We start from the raw sequence: 19,299 nt of genomic DNA on the forward strand, positions 1-19,299 counted from the left end.
GCGAATTTAATATATAAATTTTTTTTATAAATCTATTATTAATATTTAAAAGATATTTATAAATTTACGCAGGGAAACCATTATTTAAAAATAACCAACTTATTACCAATATTGAGAGTTTTTATCCCAGCCAATTTTAATATAAATTATTGGAAAGTCAAAATAAAACCATGGAATTAATTTTGGCCATATAAAAGATTTTTAAATTCCTTTATTTCTTTATTTCTTTATTTCTTTATTTCTTTATTTCTTTATTTCTTTATTTCTTTATTTCTTTATTTCTTTATTTCTTTATTTCTTTATTTCTTTATTTCTTTATTTCTTTATTTCTTTATTTCTTTATCTCTTTTCGGTGTAGGGTAACGGTAAGAAATTAACTTTTATTAATAATATTTTGCAAGTTTTTTATTATATACCCTTTACGGTTTACATAAAAAATAATAAATTATTATTTACGGGAAAATTAAAAAGGGTTAAAACGTGAAACATTTAAAATTATTATATTTTTATAATTGGTAAAGAATATTTATTTTTTATATACATATAAGGGTATTATTATAATTTAAAAATGCGGTGCCCGGTAAAAACAACCGGCCGAAAGCTTTACAATTTTTCTAAGTAAATTAAATTATATCATTACCCTAATTTTTACCCTTTCCTAATACTGATTTCTGTTTGATTTATAATTAAATATATTATTATTAACTTATGCGTTTTGTTTAATTTGGCTGAAAACCCCACTTTTAATATACCCATGGTAATTATTTATTATCTGGGTCCAAAAAGGGTGTTAATTTAAAAAACTGTGGGTAATTCTTAATATAACCCTTATTTAAATATCAACAAATTTACAGATAATATTATTATATTAACCAAATTCAAAAGGTTTAAAGTAATATAATTTAATAAAATAAATAAATAAACAAAATAAAAAGCAAGGGAAACAATAAACGGAAGAAAATAGGAAAAGTAATCCAAAATTATTAATTAAACAACTTAAATTTAATATAATAAAATCTAGTTTAAACCGAAATTAAAAAACAAACTAATACAAAAAGCCCATTTCTTACTTTTTATTATATAATAACTTTTTAAGCCCGGTTATTTATCTTCCATATAACTCGTCCTTTTTTCCAAGGCCAAACAATTATTTTTTAAAGATTATTTGCCGATGGAAAAACTTTAATTCCGTTTAACGGGCCGGAGTGGGTGCCTTTATACGGGGAAAGGTGTTAAATGCCCGAATTGGTTTAATTTCAATGGCCCATCGACGTCCCCACTTATCGTAGTGTTTTAAAACTTTGAAAGAGCTGCAATCATCGCTCGTTTTTACGACGAAGTGATATTGAGGGAGGTAATTAATAACTGCGTCGTCGCCGGGTACAGCAAAATTAATCGCATCGCTCCAGTAAGGATTCCCAAAAAAAGGCTTATAAGGACGGATCATGCCTTTATGCTTAATTCTAACTTGGCAGGCATCGAAATCGGAGTTCGCGTCAAAGGAGGTAGTGTGTATAGCGGTAGGTGATGGAGGTAGAAGCTTTTTATGGGGATTAGACGGGCGTTGCAAAGTTGGTGAAATTTCGACCTCCCATGTATTTTTCAACATTGGCCTATCATTGCTAATATCGAATTTTAAAACCTTGTAATATCTGCAATCTTCGCTCGTTTTAACTTCGAAATTATGAGTATCGTGCTTAATAATGGCGATTCCGCCGGGTGTAGTTAAACCCCTTATGTGGGACCAATATTCATTATGTCTGCCTCGCTCTTTAATTCTGACGACGCAAGTATCAAAATAAAGTTGAGCAGGGGATGGTGAGGTAGTTTGTGAGGCGGCAGGTGGTGAAACGCGCTTTGTTAATTTGGCGCTAATTTTCAAAACAAATAAAGCAATAATAATAGCGGTAGTTCCAAGCTGCATGGCGAAACGTGTAGTTGGAGATAAGTTTTAAAATATAAACTTTTATTTTGAAGGAGGTAGTACGTAATATTGGAGGATAAATAGCTGTTGCTAAACTGGAGTTTAGAAAATTTGTATATATTATTAACAGGGCCTTTACTTTATACATTAGGATTTTCCAACGCTTAATGTTCTAAATACAAATTTACGGCTACGGAGATATTAATAGAAAAGTCGGACATTTCCGTACCTTTTATTAGTTAATTTGCGAGTAAAATTAAAGCTTTTATATTTATCCCAGATTAACGAGTCGGTATTTATGCAAACTATACTGTAATAAGCTATAAATAGTTTATAAAAATATAAGTAAAAGTTTTAATCGAGTATATTCTTATAAGGTCAATTTTATCGGTTGCTTAATCATAAAAGGAGAAATTAATCTTAATACGATATATGAAGAAAATTTATCTATTTAAAAAGGCGTATTAATTTTACCATTATCCTTGGCCAACTTTTAAACAAAATCCCGTGGAACATTAAATATTTAACCGACTAGGTTTTGTTGGCAATAATTAGTTGTTTTTGTTTCCCGGTTAGTAATAAACTTTTTAAGAACAGAAGAAACACGCCAATTATTTCAACATTTATAGGAAATGTTTAAGTCCGCGTTAGACCAACTCCGTGCAAAATTGCTATTCGTGTGGCAAACTCAAATCTCGCCTTTTGGTGAAAAATTGAACTTATGAGAATCCAGAAAATAAGGTCTCTGTCCAATGAAACTGGCAGCGAATCGACTTATAGCGTTGGAAATAGTGTGACAAATTGAAATTTTCGCCAATATCTCTAGTTCGACAAACCGCGGAGTCCGTCGGGGCTTTCCATAAATAATATCCAATACAATCCTTTAAGGCCTTAGGGTAAATCCCTTTTCCTGGTCAAGTTTTATATTGCGCGATTCACCCACATACTTCTCGGCTTCACACCAACCGTCAACATTGCGTTGAAATAAAGTAAAACTAACGCCAAACGTTTCGATACAACCTTGGCTTCGAATTCAGCGTGTCCAGATAAGTGGTCCAATAAACTTAATAAATTTTCACCATTTTAATCCCAAACCGCGAAAGTCATCGCGGTAGAATAGACCAAAAGAACAAAAAGGTCGCCATTAGGTTTCACGATGTACATTTTATTTATTGTGATTAAGCGAGCGATAAATGCATATAATCTCCATTTAGTCACCGGGGGGAAGTCGGTTAATGAAGGCTTTATATTATATTTCGTAAATTTGTTAACTGGTTTACGGAGCTCCAGCCCAGCTTTTTTGTACGCTGTATGTTGATAGAATTTCTTTCCATTCCGTGCCTACGGTTGTACGTATCGTACACTTAATTTCGTTTTTCCACAATGGAGGGCCTCCTGCAAAATAAGAGCCTATTAGAGTAAAGATGGACGCTTTTTACATGGAACAGGTGGTTTAAAAGAGCTTAATCGCCTCAAGGGCCAGTCGGATTATATTATTAACTTTATAAAAGTGCAAGCTTTTTGCTAGACATTTACCATTGCCGTTAATAGTAATACAAGGGACGTTGGTTTTTCCAATGTTGCTTAATTTAGTTAAACGTTTATTTAAAGTGTTGTTAAAAATTTCATCACTAATTATCAAATGTTCTTATTTTGTAAATGCGGGGTTTTTACAGGGGGGCAGTCATTAGTCGTTAATGAGGGGATTAAAAAAAGGCGGTGCGGTACCGTACACAAATTATAAATGGATAAAGCGGAGTGAGTGGAAAATAGGGCAGACGGATAAATATGTAGGGATAAATGGGCAAGTGGGGGATAAAAAAATAAGGACCGCCAAATTTGGTGAACGGCCACCCAAAACGACCAAAAAAAAAACCCCTACTGACCATGTTAAACAATGCGTAACTTATTACACAGAGTGACTTTTTACAAATTAAAAACATATTTTCTTGACCGGCGATACTTTTATAAATTTACAATTTTTTGAATTTTATTTCCTTAATTTGTGGTAGTTATTCGCAAAAGCTGTTTGCAGTCCCTATTTTTTTGTCCCTCACTTGATGGGGTAAAATTCCGCCGAGCAGCGAGGAAGCACTAGGTTAGATTAGTTCGACTGTTTACAGTGTAAATTAAGCAAACACAATAAATGCATGACCCGGGGAATACCCAACCACGTCCTGGACATAAACAATAAGTGTGTTTGCTTCTTTTTAAAATAACAGGGGTGCGTTGAGGTATTTGCAAGGTGGATAAAGATATTAATCAGGCTGGCTAAGGGGCTAATTTGGTTTATTCGATAAGGTATTTAGCTGGGAATAGTGATTTGCCATTACAACCACTATTATCTCCTCAAAAATAAGCAACTTTATGGCCCGTGGCAAAAACAAATATGCAGGTTAAAAGAGGGGGAAGCTGCACGAAGTGCCGGTAACCATTAGCCGGCCTTAAACCATCACTAGGCTGCGATTGGCGGCCGTTTAGTGAATTAAAAGTTTTATTGGAAGCCCGAAGATTGCATAATGGTGGAAATGCTCGTAGGTGCATTCCATTATTAACATTATATACTTCAACTTTGCTGTAGGGGTCGTTGGTGATTGTTTTTCACAAACGAACAACACATTTTCAGATTCTTGTCTGATATTCAATCCTCCGGTCTCGTTTAGCGCCCTAAGCGATGCCGAGTTTTACACGTGCCATCAGCACGCTGCCATTTACGAACACCCATTCGTGCTTTGAGTGGTGCCAAACTTTTGGTGGAATCCAGAAACTCCATTTGGAGTAAAGTAGTCGCATGTTACGGTGTTGGTATTTCAGTTGGACTGGGTTGACATTAGTTTAAGTAATCTTGTCCTCACTCGAAATGGAGTTTAAGGGGACGTGGTTTATCGAATTTTGTTTGCGTTAACCAGCCCTTCCACATCCATTACTATTTTAGGACTACGTTGCTGCTGTATGATAGGGTTTTCCATAACATTACATTGAGGTGTAAAATTGGACCGGTAATGTAGGCGTTTTTAGGGCTGCATTGCAATCCGTGTTAACGCTTAGTTTTGCCGTTTCGGTTTCCTGGCGCGGTGTTAAACAGCGTATTCTTCTTTTTGGCCCAGAGCTAGCAGGTTGGTGGACAGGCTGCTAATTTAATTATTAAATTAGGCGATAGGGGATTAAATAGTCAGCCAATTAAGAGTTGAGCAAGTTTATTAGGGAAGATTTTGCGTCACTTTGTGGCACGCCCACTTTGTGGATAAGAAAGGATGGGAATCCCCCAGTTTCGAAGCGGTATGGAAGGTTCCTGCCTGCTACACTCACACTTTTGTCTGCCACAAACCACTTCGATGCAAGGGAGAAGAAAGGATTTTTTCAGTTTTTAATGCGAGCCAAGGCTTATGTCACGGCATACTTTTGGTTAAATAGTGAAACTTCCTGCTGCAAACGGGGAATAGTTTTATAATGATTACACAAATTTGAGGGCGGGCCCAAGACTAGGACCGTCGGCGGGAAGCGCAAATGCTACGCCTGCAACAGTGGTAACCAAAGCGGCGTTTTCTTAACCGGCGAAGCAAACGCTGGTGTTTGTAACAGTTGGGTTGGCGTTAATGTCGTTTGTATAATGTTTGCCCTTTTGGTCGGCACTGTGTGGACTGGTAACAGTATGCAACATTTTACAAGCCAGAGCAAGTCCAGGCCGCGACGGTTTTGTATGAGGCCAAGACAATTTTGGCAATCGTTCCAAGATAGGTTCTTTAATTCATTAGCAGAAGCCAATGTGAGCGGATTTGGAATGTTTGCTCGGCTGCCGTGCAATCTGGTGAGGGGCTACAGATATTCTTTTTTTTTTCTTTTTTTTTTTTTTTTTGGAAAGCGGTAGGCCTCCCGCATATTATTCCACATTTAAGGCCTTGCGATTGGGCACAAGTTTCAACAAGTCACTTACATCGATATGTATATTACATGTAGTATTATTAGATGTAGTGTCCCATGCGTACCCTCGTAATGCGCCCCAATATTGAAAGTCTTTTTCAACATGAGTGATACCCCACTATACGATTGGCTGAAGTCCAAAATTTACAATAGCGGAGAGGGCCGGGTTGCTTTCCATTTTGACTTCGTGATTGTTATGTATTCCACCGTTGGAGGGTTTATGGGGGAGCCGATTGCCGATTGGACGTTAACCACGAAAGCCACACGACAGTTAAGCCGAGCCCGAAAGCCTACGGTGGTGCCCGAAGAACGGTTTTCATTATGAGACCTGCCAGTTTTCCCGTCTCGTTAAATTTTAGTCCTGTCGCTAAACCAGTTTTAAAAGTTTGACTGCCTAAATGTTCCCGCTATGTGGGATTTTGAGATCGACCCAGATGGAGATATTATTTTCAGTTTTCGGAAGCCAAACGCCGTCCTTATTATAAAGCCAATGGACGCCATAAAAACCCCCAGCGGCAGTTTCGGAACCGACAACAGCAAACAATTGTGATATAGGGTGTGTCAAGGCATCTACAGTGAAATCAATCACTCACCGGCTATGTTAGCCGCGCAATCCAGGGGACCCCATCTTGCGACGGTGGCTTCGATCACGCCTTGACCTCCTTGGGCTTGCAAACGTCCACGACGTGGGTCGTGATGCGGTCCTGGACATTTAAAATATCCTCTTCGATCCCTACCACTGCCTTTTGGAGATTTTCTGCGCTCGTGGCACACATGGACACCTTGGCCCCGCGCAGGAGGAGGTAGCGGGCCGTGGCCAGGCCGGTCCCTCGGCTTGCTCCAGTGATTGCGATAACCTTATCCTTGAAGGGGTATAGGTCGGCCATGTTTTGGATCTTTGGGGTGATCTTGTACGGTTGGATGGGGGGACGTGATGTGAACTCTGGTGTGCGATGAAAGCGTTTGCTTTGATTCAAAAATCTCGCAGAAATGCAGAAGTGAGGAGGTGACGGCAAAACCCTGGCTATTTTGCACCTTTGACAGCGTGATGGATGTCGGGCTACGGTCCCTTCATGCAGGATGGAGCGGGACGTGCAGGTCTTGGCCTTTATGTGGGCAGGATTCATGAAGATCGGCTGATGAGATAACGCACCTTTCACACCATATGCAATTTGCCGCCTACGAAAAAGAACGGATGTAATTTGAACATGGTGTCGGGTGAGCTGTCACTTTCTTAGGGGTTATTCCTCCTCATCGGAGCTTGGTTCCGGCTTTGTGCTTTTGCTTTCCTTTTTATTGTTCCTACACATTGATATATCTTTATATTGGTACAGAATCTCTTCGCCTTCCAACAAATGATCAATTCAAAGCCTGTGGCAATCATCGCCATGACAAATTGTTTTCGATTCAATTTCGTATACGTACAGTGCACATCACATTAGCATCCATAAATACCAAGCCTGTCGGCCCGCCTTCGGGTTTCGGCTCGACGTTCGTAGCCGGTCGGCTCCAGACCAGACCAGACGGCACGAAAAAGATTTGTCAATTCATCTTGCCCGTGTCACCCAGGTTTGTGCCACCCGTAACCGTCGTGATTACCCGGCCGCCACTTGGCCAAGTAACCAACATTAGTTTCTACTCATGGCATACAATCACACTTCTGCATCAACCCTTACATGGTAGGTCTCAGAATTTTGCAAACGCCCATGCAAATGTCTTTCCCTTGTAAACAGTGTAATGTAGACATGACCTAAACCATTGATTTGAGTTATCACAAAGGCTATGAACATTCAAATTGTGCCTCAAATTGGTGCCTAACCCACTCTGATATATAAACCGTAGTTTTTACTACATTTGTAATAAATAGACCGTAGCCTCCTCGAGTCCGTCAACTCTTCAAGCGTGATTGTTTGTACTCAAAGAAGTCAGGAAAACTACGCCCAGTGACTAAGCACCGTCAAGCACTCATTTTTACCCTAGAATACATGCGAGATCCGCCTACAGGCGAGGACAGGTGGACAGCTGACTCCTTAGTTACCAACCAGAGGACGGTTGGCGCTACAGTGCTCCCTGTTGCTACGCTTGTCTACCTGCTTCGCATCTACACCCGAGTCTAGTTGACTAGGCTTGCGTTGCGATGGGATGACTGTAGGTTATCATCTCTATTCCTTTACTTTAGCTCGTTGAATAAGACTAACCTTTTCAAGATCTCGCAGGTGTCGCAATGGCCGGTAGTTGGGCCTTTTCTTCGTTGCACCATGGGAAGTAAGTCTATCTTGATAACTGATCACAACTCAAGATAATCTCGAACTGACCTGTGATGCTCCTTGGTCTAGTGATGTCTCATGGTGGCTGCGGTCGACACTTCTGGCAAGTCACTTCAGCCGAATACGTCGAGCTGCTGAAGTGGACGCTCCCTGTCAATATCTTTTACATGCTATCCGCCGACCTCGCCAAGCTCTCCCTTCTCGTTCTCTACCTCAATTTCTCCCCGGACCGCACCTACCTGACTACACTCTACGTCTTGATTATAGCTTTTGCCCTGTGCGCCATCATTTACGCTGGCGTCAGCATCTTTGGTAGCCAACCGTTCCATGCACACTGGGACCTCGAGACAATGTCGACGGCAAACTGCGTGGACAAACCCATGTTTTTCCTCGCGGCCAGTATTGCGAATGTGGTCGTGGATGTAGTCATCTTGCCGGTGCCCTTGAGGATTCTCCTGCTTTTGCAGATCGCTAGAAGGCAAAAGATGTCCCTTCTGCTCTTGTTTGCAACAGGCGGCGGTAACAATCACTTATTTTGTTCCCTCTCGTATCTGCCGACCGAACGTGCTTTTGCTTACCATCAGACAGCAAACCCAACAGGAGTCGTCTGAATTGCAGCCTACTGCTGCCACCTCACGATCCAGCTCTTCAACAGCAACGACTACATCCACGGACTCTCCAACGAACTCTGGTGGATGTACGCCGAGCTGGCCGGCTGCATTATCTGCGCGTCTACGAGTACCACCCGGGCATTTTTCACGCGCTACATGTCCTGCTTCTTGGAGACTCTGAGTAGCACCCTGCGGCCCTCCAAGGATGATGCGGACACGGCGGGCATGGAGCTCGAGGCGGAGAGGCGGAAACAAGCGAGGGTGCAGCTGGGTCGGCACGAAGCTATCCAGCTCGAGTCGGACAAGGATGATCATTCCGTCGTCGTGCCTAGTCCACGCCATTGTGTTTGTGACGACGAGCGAAATTTGTGGAGTCATGGTGCGTGAAAGGCAAAAGGGTTTGGGATTCAAAGGGAAGCATGAAAGCCGACTGGGTAGCTGGGTTCTGGCTTTAAGGCGATGGAGACTGTTGGACGGAAGCTTGAAGGGGTTTAGTTGTCACTACTACATTGTGATTTTTGGGATATGGCTAGGCGCGCCGAAGCTTTGCAGTCATGGTGGCCAGCAGTCTGCCGTTTTCCAGTCCTCGTTTAAGCCTGATTTGTCAAGCATATTCTACAGGGTTTCATTCGTTGATTTCTTCCATTTATCAAGAGCCCTTTGAGTATTTAGAGATAGGGCGTTTCTGAGCCAATTTCGAAGGGTAATACTGCTAGAGCGCTTGTATGTTGAAGCCATGCAAGGCAACCAAGCATCTAGTGTCTTTTTTGCGGTGGAAAGATTCCAAAGGTCGCCCGTGATGGAAACATCGGAATTGGAGGCTTCCTCACTGGCGGTGGCAAGTCTTTCCACACTGCCAAGTACGGTTTCGGCTGTGGCAATATCATCAACGCCGAGGTCGTTCTCGCCGTCGGCCGCATCGTCAACGTTAACAAGGACGGGAATGTGGACCTGTTCAAGGCCCTGAAGGGAGGCTGGGGTAAATTTGGTATTGTGACCCGCTTTGATCTCTTCACCTTCCCCAGCTTGCCCATTTGGGGAGGTGCCAGGTTCGTTGCAGTCCCTCAGATCGCTGCTGTTGCCGACTCCATGGTCAACTTCACCACCAGCTACTCCAAGCACCACGGTGCTGCTTACCTCCTCAACTGGACCTATATTTTTTCGATGGGCAGACCCAGTCATTTCTCAGTTCATGGTTGATACTGATGGCGTCGAGAGAAGTCCCGCCTTTGCTGCGGCCCTAAATATCACCGGGATAACCAGCATCCTCTCCTCAAACACTTTGGGCAAGCTTGTCGATACTTATGTGCTTCCACCCGGCAAATAGTAAGTTCAGCTACCTGTTTACTCGTATTCCTTTCTAAAACATATTTTGGCTAACGATAAAATTCACTCACGGTCCAAGCAATGTCTGGTACACCCCGACCTTTGCCAACGATGCCCGCATCATCAACAAAGCCGCCGATCTCAACGCAACCTTCGTCTCCGACCTGATCAAGGTCGTTCCCGCGGACCAGCTCGGCACCGAAATGCTCTTCCAGCCCATGCCCAAGTTCTTTTTTCGAGAACGGCCTAGAAAGGGGCGGCAACATCATGGGCATGGGCCGCGTCGACGGCGGCTCGCTCCCATGGCTACTCGCCTGCACCGTCGAGACCGCCGAGCAGGAAAAGTTTCTACACGAGATCTCGGCCAAGTTCAAGGACGGGATTGCCGCCTATGCCAATTCCATGCGCAGCCTGCGAGAGTGGCAGTACATCAACTACGTTGACCCCACCCAGGGCCCCGTCGACAGCTACGGACCGGCCAACGTCGCTTTCCTCAAGCTGGTCTCGTCCCAGTACGACCCGACTGGCTTCTTCCAGAAGCAACAAGGAGGTTGTATCATGCTGCTCCAGGCTTGAGCTGATGCTTTCTGAGCGGCTTGCCTTGGAGTGCCAGCTAGATTACGTTGCGTCTAAAATAGAATAAGAACCCCAAGTTAATAAGCACAAATCTTGACGCACTTTTTTTTGCGACGCCAACCGTGGCTTCTCCAGATATGTAGTCCGCATATACCATTGGATTTGCTGCATTCGCATCTTGTCACAACCATATCTGCTGATTTCATTCTCAATCCAGCAGACAACGGGACAGAATATCTGGCAACCTCGGTTTACAGAAGTTGAACACAGGATTAGTTATAAGAATCCCCTTTGGATCAAGCAAAGAGGAATTAACACCGCTGTCTCGGCCACTACCTAAACCGCAGCGGAAATCACACCGGCACCAACGACTGTTGTGTTCTAGCGCGTCTCAGGAACCCGACCCCCGGTGCTGACGTATACTATAGATACTTCTTTAGCTCATTTAACTTTTAGCAATTGTGGCATGGCGCGGTTTCTTTTCTGGAGATTTGAATAGTTCCATAGCTCGGGCGCCACACAGCAGGGGGAGCGGCGGTAAGTCCGGAACCCTTTGTGGGTTCCTGGACGCCCAAGACGCCGTCTTTTCTACCTTTACGTCCTTGGCGTCGAACTAACATAGACTTGGGTCTGAAACCGTTTCTGTGTTTGTTTTTCTTCACCATCGATCCTATTTTCTCCCTGTTCTTTTTCTTATTTCTTGTTTTCTTTTCTTTCCGCTCGTTGCTTTTTTTTGGGAGAATCGACAACAGAAAAAGAAAAAAAGAAAAAGAAAAAGACAACGAAAACGAAAACAAAAAGAGGGGGAGAAAATTATTTACCGAACGAAAAGGCAATCCCATATGTTACGTCGTCACCACGGCGTGACTCGGCACAGGCTGTCTGGTCGTCGCAGTTGCTGTCCCCTACCATGACGACGGTGACATACGATAACGACAATGTCGTCGAGCTTCCCCAGTGGACGACTTCCACCAACCTCGGCACCCTCACGCGGGCGTCGTTCCCGCCAGAATGTCTCAAGGACCTAGCACGGTTCAACCATCCAACAACGGCACTCGTACGCGCACATTTCCATGGCCCATGCCAAGTTGTAGACACTGAAGAGGGAGGGAGAAGACGAAAAGAAAAAAAAGAAAAACACCCCGCGGATGTGATTGCTGACTTTATAATTTTGTCTTATTCCACCTGAACCAGGGTCCACCACACGCCTACATCACCCAAGGATGCGCCCTCAACAAGTGTTGCCCACCGGGAGGAGCATACACCGAGGACTGGGCGTACGTGACGAGCTACTACTCCCCCGGAGTTTGTCCATCAGAGTACAAAAGGTGCGACTTTCAGGGCACACACCCGGCCTTCAAGACGGCCACCGACGAGATTGTGCGTTTCTGCTGCCCGAGCAGTAAGTCCACCTTTTTTTTCTTTTTTTGTCTTGTTGCAGGCCTACGACCTCGCCCGTTCAAGCCAGTCCTTCGCTTATTTTTTTTCCTGTGTTTACGCCTCTTGTCTTTCTCCGTCTCCATCTCGGGCCTCTTTCAACTGTAACCCAAAGCCAACTGACCACCGAAACCGTTCCCGACACAAAACAGATTACGCATGCCCCGCGGTGACAGGCGACCTGATAAAACCCTGCCAGAGCATCGCCACGACGCGGCAGCTCATCATCACCGTGTACGACGACGTCAAGGACCAAAAACCCATCGCGACGACGACGGTCGACGGCCTGGGAGGCGGGCCCCGCGCCGCCGAGACGACGGGCGTGGTCAACGTCGCGTACCCGATCCAGGTGCGGTTCAAGCAGGGCGAGGACGCGGCGCTGGTGCTCGGCGGCCGCATACTGCCCACGATCGGCACCCCGACCCTCCTCGTGGCGCCGTCGACGCCCTCGCCCGGTGGCAACAGCGGCATCTACGGCGTAGGCGGTGGCGGGGTAGGAGGCAGCATGAATCAAAGTCCAAGCACGGGTGCTGGAGGTGGTAGTAGTAGTAGTGGTGGTGGTAATAGTGGTGGTGGTAATAGTGGTGGGATACCCATGGGCGTGGTGGTGGCGGTGATATTAGCCGCTGCGGTGGCGGTGGCGGTGGCCGCGACGGTTGCGGCGATGAGGGTGGTGCGGAAGCGAAGGAGGGAACAGGGCCTGCCTGCCAGCGCGGAGCAGGCAGCGTCGATGAGGGCGGATGCCGAGAGGAGGAGCCAGAGGACGGCGCAGCAGAGGATGACGCAACAGCAAACGGGTGTGGATATGTGTCCGCCTCACGGCATACCACCGGAACATCGGCACAGGAAGCTCTCTGTACAGCATCATGGGACGGCTACGAGTTCTCGGGTGGAATTACAAAGTCATATGATCTAGACAGGTTAATGATGTAAATGACATCCCGGGCACCACCAACCACCCCCTTTCAGAAAGTATATATATATACAGGGGGACAGTTACCCCGAAAACGGTGAAAACTTGACTCATTTCCACTTGGTCCTCACGGCTCTCAACAGAGCCCACGCCACGACCCGATACGCAAACGCGAGCGCCATCAACAGTCCCAGGTTCAGCGTGCCGTTGACGTTGAGCTTGTAGAGGTTCAACACGTCCTCGCCCGTCGAGATGATGCATTGTCCGTTGGGGAGACTTTGGGAGGCATCGCACGAGAACCGGACACCCCTGAGCGTATAAGGCGCCAGTGCCAAGACGGCAAACCGGACGGGGCTGATGTAGTTGAAGGCGTTAAAAATCGCGGGCATATCGATGGACATGATTCCTCCTGTTGGTAAATGGTCAGCTTCGATTGTTTTGGAAAGTTTGGATTGGTTCATGAAAAAAAGAGGTTAAAAAGACTTACCCATAGCGTTTGAGATGCTGAGGAAAACGCTAGTCAAAGTAATAGCAAACCCAGTGTGGTTGGAAAACAAAGTGTTAAACATCATCCCCAAGCTCTCGCCGCAGCTCACAATGCCAAAGCAGACAAACGTGCAAACAAAGTACATGGCGGCCGTGTGCGGGAGGCCAACGGCAAATACGGCAAGCACACCAAATAGCATGCAGCTGACTATCTCAAAGGGCAGCTCCAGAAGCGTGTATGTTGTCAGGAAGGCCTCGACGCTGTAGACGCCATCGTCGTCTTCGGCGTAGAAGCAGTTTCGCTCGGCCGGGTAGACGGCGACGTTCTGCAGCATCCCGATAAAGTAGAAAGCGGCAATCTCCTGGATGAAGCCGGCCCGGTTCTGAACCGAGTAGTAGTCGGACTTGAGCGGCGCGAAGAAGAGCGTCAGGATTATGCCGAGACCGAGGACCTGCATCATGCGGGCGACGAGGAGCGGCGGCTGGCGGCGGAAGTTGACAAAGGCACGGTGCATCAGTATAGGAGATGCTGTAAAGAAGCTCGCTCGCTTTCGCACCATGGCACCCAGCTCGGCGGGTGTAGCAAGCTTGGATTTGTGGAAAGAGCGGCGCGACGCGGCTGAGAACAGGGCTGGATCGGGTCGGGCGATCGATTGCGCGACGGATGCCGGCGCAACAGATTCGGAGGGAGATTTTGGCTCCTCGGCTTCACGAATATCTGACAGCCTAGTTGGATATGGGGCGAGTACACCGCTGGCAGTGCCACCTCCGCTTGACTTTTCCTTGTTCTCCTGCTCCAGTCCTCTTCGGGTTTGTTCCTCGGCGAACGTCTTCCATCCCTCAACCAGTCTCTGAACCTTTTCTCTGCTGGCAGCTTCCCTATCAGCGTGCTGCAGGTCAATGGTGATGAGATCTAGAGCATAGTCGGCCGGATTGTTATTGACCGGGCAGCGGTATCCATGGCGGGCAAAATACTCCACCATCTGTCCCGCCGGCCCCGAGTAGACGGGAGAGCCACCACGGGCCAGCAGCAAAACGTTGCCAAACTGCTGGAAAAGGTCCGATCGAGCCTGATGAATGGTCAAAATCAATGTCCTTCCTTCACTGGCCAATCCGGCAAACAGCTCCATCAGTGACAAGGTCGTAAAGGCATCCAGACCGCTGGTCGGCTCATCAAGTAGAAGGACCCGAGGGTCGGTGAGAATCTGGATGGCGATAGTCACACGACGCTTTTCTCCACCGCTGATACCCTTGATAAGATCGTTGCCCACGAGGTTATCGGCGCAGTCCTTGAGACCCATCTTGAGCAGCACCTCTTCCGCCCTCTTGTACTTTTCCTCTTTGCTCATCCAAGACGGGAGCCTCAACCCGGCAGAGAAGCGCAGGGTTTCGCGCACTGTCAGGCTAGGTAAAAGAGCGTCGTCGTCTTGAGAAACGTAGGAGCAGCAAGACCGAATCACGGCATCAGAAGGTTCAGCACCATTGAACGAGATCTTGCCCGAGCGTCGGTACTTTGTTCCGATCGTGTTGCGAAGTCGAAGAGCCATGGCGTTGAGCAATGAAGTTTTACCAGACCCGGACGGGCCCATGATGACGTTGATCTGTCCTGACCTGAATGTCGTAGTGACGGGATTGAGAATGACCTTGGTCGGTAGCTTCTTGCCCAAGGCCGACCTCTTTTCAAGATTGAGGGTGAAGTCGTCCAGGCCAACATCAATAGCCCTGACCTCTGCGATGGACCTAGCGTTCATCTTCTCCTTGCCAAAAGACAAATCTGTCTCGCTCGTACGAGATCTAGCAATCGTCATTTCTGTCTTCAGGAACCGCAGACCAAAACCAGCAGCAGTGTAAAAAAAGACTACGAATGCCACCTGAGCGACGATGGGCTTCCAAACCCAGTTCTTGGGGAATCCCAGCGCATTCATGATAAAGGCGCCCGTGTATGGCCGACAGCTCGGATCGTTTTGGTTATTGCTGGTAGGACAGTCGTAGAAATTCCCTTCAAACTCGTTGCCGCACAAGGAGCCAAAGACGTAAAACGTGTAGGTGATCCATTTGAGCCAGCGGACGTAGACAGGGATGGTGTTTGACTGGATGAAGAAGCCGCACGCCATGCTTTGTAGCGTATAGTTCAAGTTGGCAAGCAGACTTGCTCCGGGGAAATGACGAATTGCAGAAATGCACACCATGGCGCAGGTAACGGCAATGTAGTGGTTCAGAAAATTGACGGCAAAGAAAATCAGAAACTTGTGTGCTTCTCGTTCAAAACCGGCCACTGAAACAAGGGTTGTTAGCAAGAAGGCAATCATGAACCATGGAAGAAGAGAGGATTGATGTGGACTCACTAAAGTAGAAAATAGCACTGAAAATGAATGGCACAGGAAAATCTTCAGTCGGCAGGCGAGACAACCTTCGGGAAAGGAGAAACGGAATTACATCGACGCAGCCCTCGTTGTGTTCGCGGTCAAACGTAGGAATGTCCAAGCTGAGGCGGTAAGCTTCAAAGAGCAGAAACAAGTAGCCTTGAAGACCTGCCGATATATAAAGTGCACCCTGACGGGACCTGATGCCCGACTGATCCCTTCCCAGATCGTAGAAGAGATAGCCGGTACAGAGACCCATCAAGATGGCCTCGACGATCGAGGCCGCCATGCCCATGGGGTCGCGGTACGTAACCTTGAACGTCCGGTCGCTGAGGACATGGACCTGGCGCAGGAACGAAGCATGCTTCCGCGCCTCGGACTTGGCCCTGCGGGATGTGACTTGCGTTCCGGCCGACGCCGGAGGGTAGCGCCGGCTGGACTCCCGATTCCAGGCCGCCTTGAGGTTGGCTACTCTGGTGGTCGTCTCTTCCTCGATCTCGGGTGTTCTGTTATCCACAGCCGAGACGTCGATGAAGAACTCGCAGGGGTTTACAAACGGTGGCAGCTCGTACCCAAGGTCGGCAAACCAAGAGGCGCACTCATTGGCTGGTCCGGAGAATACAGGGCTTCCCTTGGTCAAGACGACAAGGTTATCAAAGAGCTCCCAGATCTCTGCTCTTGGTTGATGAATGGTGGTAATGATTGTCCGTCCCTTCTCCGCGAGGGTCTTTAGGGTCCGCACCAGCTGGAATGCCGAGGTGCTGTCAAGCCCAGTCGTGGGCTCGTCGAGGAACAAAACCGAGGGGTTTGAAAGCAGCTGCACACCAATGCTCACCCTCCTCTTCTCTCCACCAGAGCAGCCCTTGTGCGCATGGTCTCCGATCCTAGTATCTGCACATTCCTTCAAACCCAACTCAAGAATGACCTCTTCCACTACCCGCATGCGCTCTTCAGTCGTGGTCGAAGGCGGCAGTCGTAGGTCGGCCGAGTACCGCAGCGTCTCGCGGACCGTCAGCGTGGGAAGCAAAATGTCTTGCTGCATAACATATGCATACCGAACCGACTGTATGTCTCCACCCGGGCCGTCGAGTCCTTGCCCTCCACTGATGTCGCGGAAGGCGACGCTTCCCCCTACCGAGAGTCGAGAGCTGGAAACCCGCTGGGCAAGCGTATTCAGCATGGTCGTCTTGCCGGAACCGCTACCACCAATAATGGCAGTAAGAGTTCCAGGCGCAAGGGACGCGGAGACGGACTGCAGTAGCGTCTTGATATGGTTGGAGTCTTGGGACTTGTTTCTGGCAAAGGTCTCCTTGGCCAGGTCCATATAAGTCGACGGGTCCCATATCGAAGGTGAGGTGTTGACAGAGACTCGCAAGTCACGAATCTGCACATCAACCTGCTGAACGTCGGCCAAAGAAAGATGCTGAGCGTCGTACGGGGCTGGTGTAGACTTTTCGGTATGCATCAACCGGTTGCCAGGGATTTCCCGGTCCATGATCGAAGTCTCGTAAAAGGAGCTTGCCCTCTCCGACCTTGGTTTCTCAGTGATGGATATAGCATCTTCTTCACCCAAGTCGAATGTCTTTCCCTGTGGTACAGTCTCGCCCATAGACTTGGTGACATCCTCTGGGTCATCATTGGTGCCGTGTGCCTCCACCGGGTGGCGCTGTTCCGTTTGTTTATTTTCCGACATTATCGTTGGCGATTGCTTCTGTTGCTAAAACAAGTATTGGGTCGGGCCACGAAAAGACTCGCGATGTAGCGTCAAGCTCGAATGCGCCAGGAGCCGGGCGTTATCGGGGGTACCTGCAGATGGCGTCGCTAGGCCATAGCAATTGCAAGGCTGTTGCACAAGCGTTGTCAGTGTGGGTTTTTCTCTCAGCGTGAAAGACATTGATGCGCATTACGAGCTAGCTTTGTATCAACGTACCTGAATATTTGGATGCAGCTGGGCGTCCAAGATATTCCGGCTAGCTTGTTTACTTGAAAGAGTACGATCAAGTCCCGAGTGACATGAACACGGTAGCTCAAGATTAAAAATAAAACCAAGATGGCGAGCAGTGACAAAGGCCCCGTACCAAAATGCGACGCTGTGATAATCAAATACTGTACTGTACTGTACCACGCCTCTAGGAAACACGGTCCGCAATGAATAATGAATGAACGTGGGGCCTGCTTGCCCGGCAAATTTCTCCCCATTCATAATCCTATGTAAGCTTAACCTGGCCCTGGTGGGCCGACGGTTCATGGGACCACAAACGTCTACGCAGGGATTCGACCAGATGGATTTGAATACCAACTGTATTCTCTGCTAGACCGTCTGATCCTCTTGTGCCAACATCGACTCAGTTACGGATACATATTTCTAAGTTGGTAGATTCGTCCTTGCCAGGCTAGGGCTCATTTCAGTTCTGCTGGTAAGGGAGGTAATAATAGCAAGGACAGGTACGGTATTACAGCTTGTGTAGAGAACCTCGTGAGCTACATGTGGCGGGCAAGGGTTTGATTTGCATTTCTGGAAACAAAATGGCAGATCGGGGTTTCGGACGACAGGCATACCCCGATGCCAAGAATGTCCCGATTACGGATTCCAACCGAAAACAAAATATGTCAGTTAAAGGGAGCTCTATTGGCCTGCCAAGCTCACGGACGCTAGCAGGTGGTAGTGCCATGACACACGCTCGCAGATGACATAGGCTTTGGTGCGTAAACTATGGGGGAGTTTGTAGGTGAGGGTGTCAGGGCCTACCCTTGCCCAATCGGTCAAACGGCGAACCCGCAGATGCCCGGGCATCCCTAAAAGATTTCAATTTAAATCATCACCGACACAAACGCAAGCTGTATCTTTCGGCTGGACAATTCACGGTGAAAGCGCCCGAGCGCCGATTTCGGTATTGGACCTGAAATGTTTGTGCGTGCGTCTTCCTGGTTTTATTTTCGTGATGGAGCGGGGGAAATCAAAGGTTAACTGAACTCAAATCAATCGATTTCTTCTCATCGGAAATTCAAGCCGCGCAAGTCACCGCGTGGTGCAGAAAGAAGCAAAGCTGTGCGTACAGTAAAGTACATTGCACCTTTGAAGCTGATGTTTTGGTGGCGTTCCAGTGAGACAAACAGCACGGGCGTCATGACCGACCCCGCATGCCCTGATTGTCGCGTGCATTCAGTTCGGGTTCGCTGCCCAAAAGTTACTATGTAAATCCTTGTCGAGCTGCACGGAATGTTCGAGATGTTCACTCGTAGTGGAAATGAAATCTACTTGCTGTCTACAACCGCGGTATGACAGCATTCCTGAACAAAAAAAAAGAAGAAAAAAAGAAGAAAAAAAAAAAACTGAAATTTCAGATGGTGAGAGTGGATACACTTGTGATGAACAATGCCTGGTAACTGATTGCCTATGATCGGTTATGTCGTCTTTGCCTTTTTCATCACAGCATGTTCACGTAATCGGTATATTCCACGGTAGCCCAGGAAA

At 47.1% G+C, this 19,299-nt stretch overlaps 4 protein-coding genes across 4 annotated transcripts; 2 read left to right on the forward strand and 2 right to left on the reverse strand.

Moving 5' to 3' along the window:
* Nucleotides 1-6,492: 6,492 nt before the first annotated feature.
* Nucleotides 6,493-6,732, reverse strand: PgNI_11329 (uncharacterized protein; the record flags this gene model as incomplete). The annotated part of the gene is made up of 1 exon (XM_031131298.1): nt 6,493-6,732. One exon carries the CDS (start codon nt 6,730-6,732, stop codon nt 6,493-6,495), a length of 240 nt encoding a protein of 79 aa, XP_030976783.1.
* Nucleotides 6,733-8,183: 1,451 nt separating this feature from the next.
* On the forward strand, nt 8,184-10,625 carry PgNI_11330 (uncharacterized protein; the record flags this gene model as incomplete). Its single annotated transcript, XM_031131299.1, has 6 exons — nt 8,184-8,631; nt 8,731-9,068; nt 9,504-9,849; nt 9,896-10,049; nt 10,129-10,275; nt 10,304-10,625. 6 exons carry the CDS (start codon nt 8,184-8,186, stop codon nt 10,623-10,625), a joined length of 1,755 nt encoding a protein of 584 aa, XP_030976845.1.
* Nucleotides 10,626-11,535: 910 nt separating this feature from the next.
* PgNI_11331 (uncharacterized protein) lies at nt 11,536-12,978 on the forward strand (the record flags this gene model as incomplete). Its single annotated transcript, XM_031131300.1, has 3 exons — nt 11,536-11,682; nt 11,820-12,027; nt 12,215-12,978. The coding sequence occupies 3 exons, from the start codon at nt 11,536-11,538 to the stop codon at nt 12,976-12,978; spliced, it is 1,119 nt and encodes a 372-aa protein (XP_030976819.1).
* On the reverse strand, nt 12,952-17,874 carry PgNI_11332 (uncharacterized protein). The gene is made up of 4 exons (XM_031131301.1): nt 17,755-17,874; nt 15,807-17,667; nt 13,463-15,736; nt 12,952-13,384 (listed from the first exon to the last, which is right to left on the reverse strand). The coding sequence occupies exons 2-4, from the start codon at nt 17,515-17,517 to the stop codon at nt 13,086-13,088; spliced, it is 4,284 nt and encodes a 1,427-aa protein (XP_030976844.1). The 5' UTR covers nt 17,518-17,667; nt 17,755-17,874; the 3' UTR covers nt 12,952-13,085.
* Nucleotides 17,875-19,299: the final 1,425 nt, after the last annotated feature.

This window comes from Pyricularia grisea, chromosome VI (genome assembly GCF_004355905.1).
Source record: "Pyricularia grisea strain NI907 chromosome VI, whole genome shotgun sequence".
Taxonomy (NCBI): Eukaryota; Fungi; Ascomycota; class Sordariomycetes; order Magnaporthales; family Pyriculariaceae; genus Pyricularia; species Pyricularia grisea.

Bases quoted from the DNA above. Each gene is read 5' to 3' on its own strand.
- PgNI_11332 (XM_031131301.1), bottom strand. From the start codon at position 17,517: ATGTCGGAAAATAAACAAACGGAACAGCGCCACCCGGTGGAGGCACAC. The intron at 15,737-15,806 runs GTGAGTCCACAT...CCCTTGTTTCAG, and splicing joins CAGTGCTATTTTCTACTTTA to TGGCCGGTTTTGAACGAGAA. The intron at 13,385-13,462 runs GTAAGTCTTTTT...ATTTACCAACAG, and splicing joins CAGCATCTCAAACGCTATGG to GAGGAATCATGTCCATCGAT.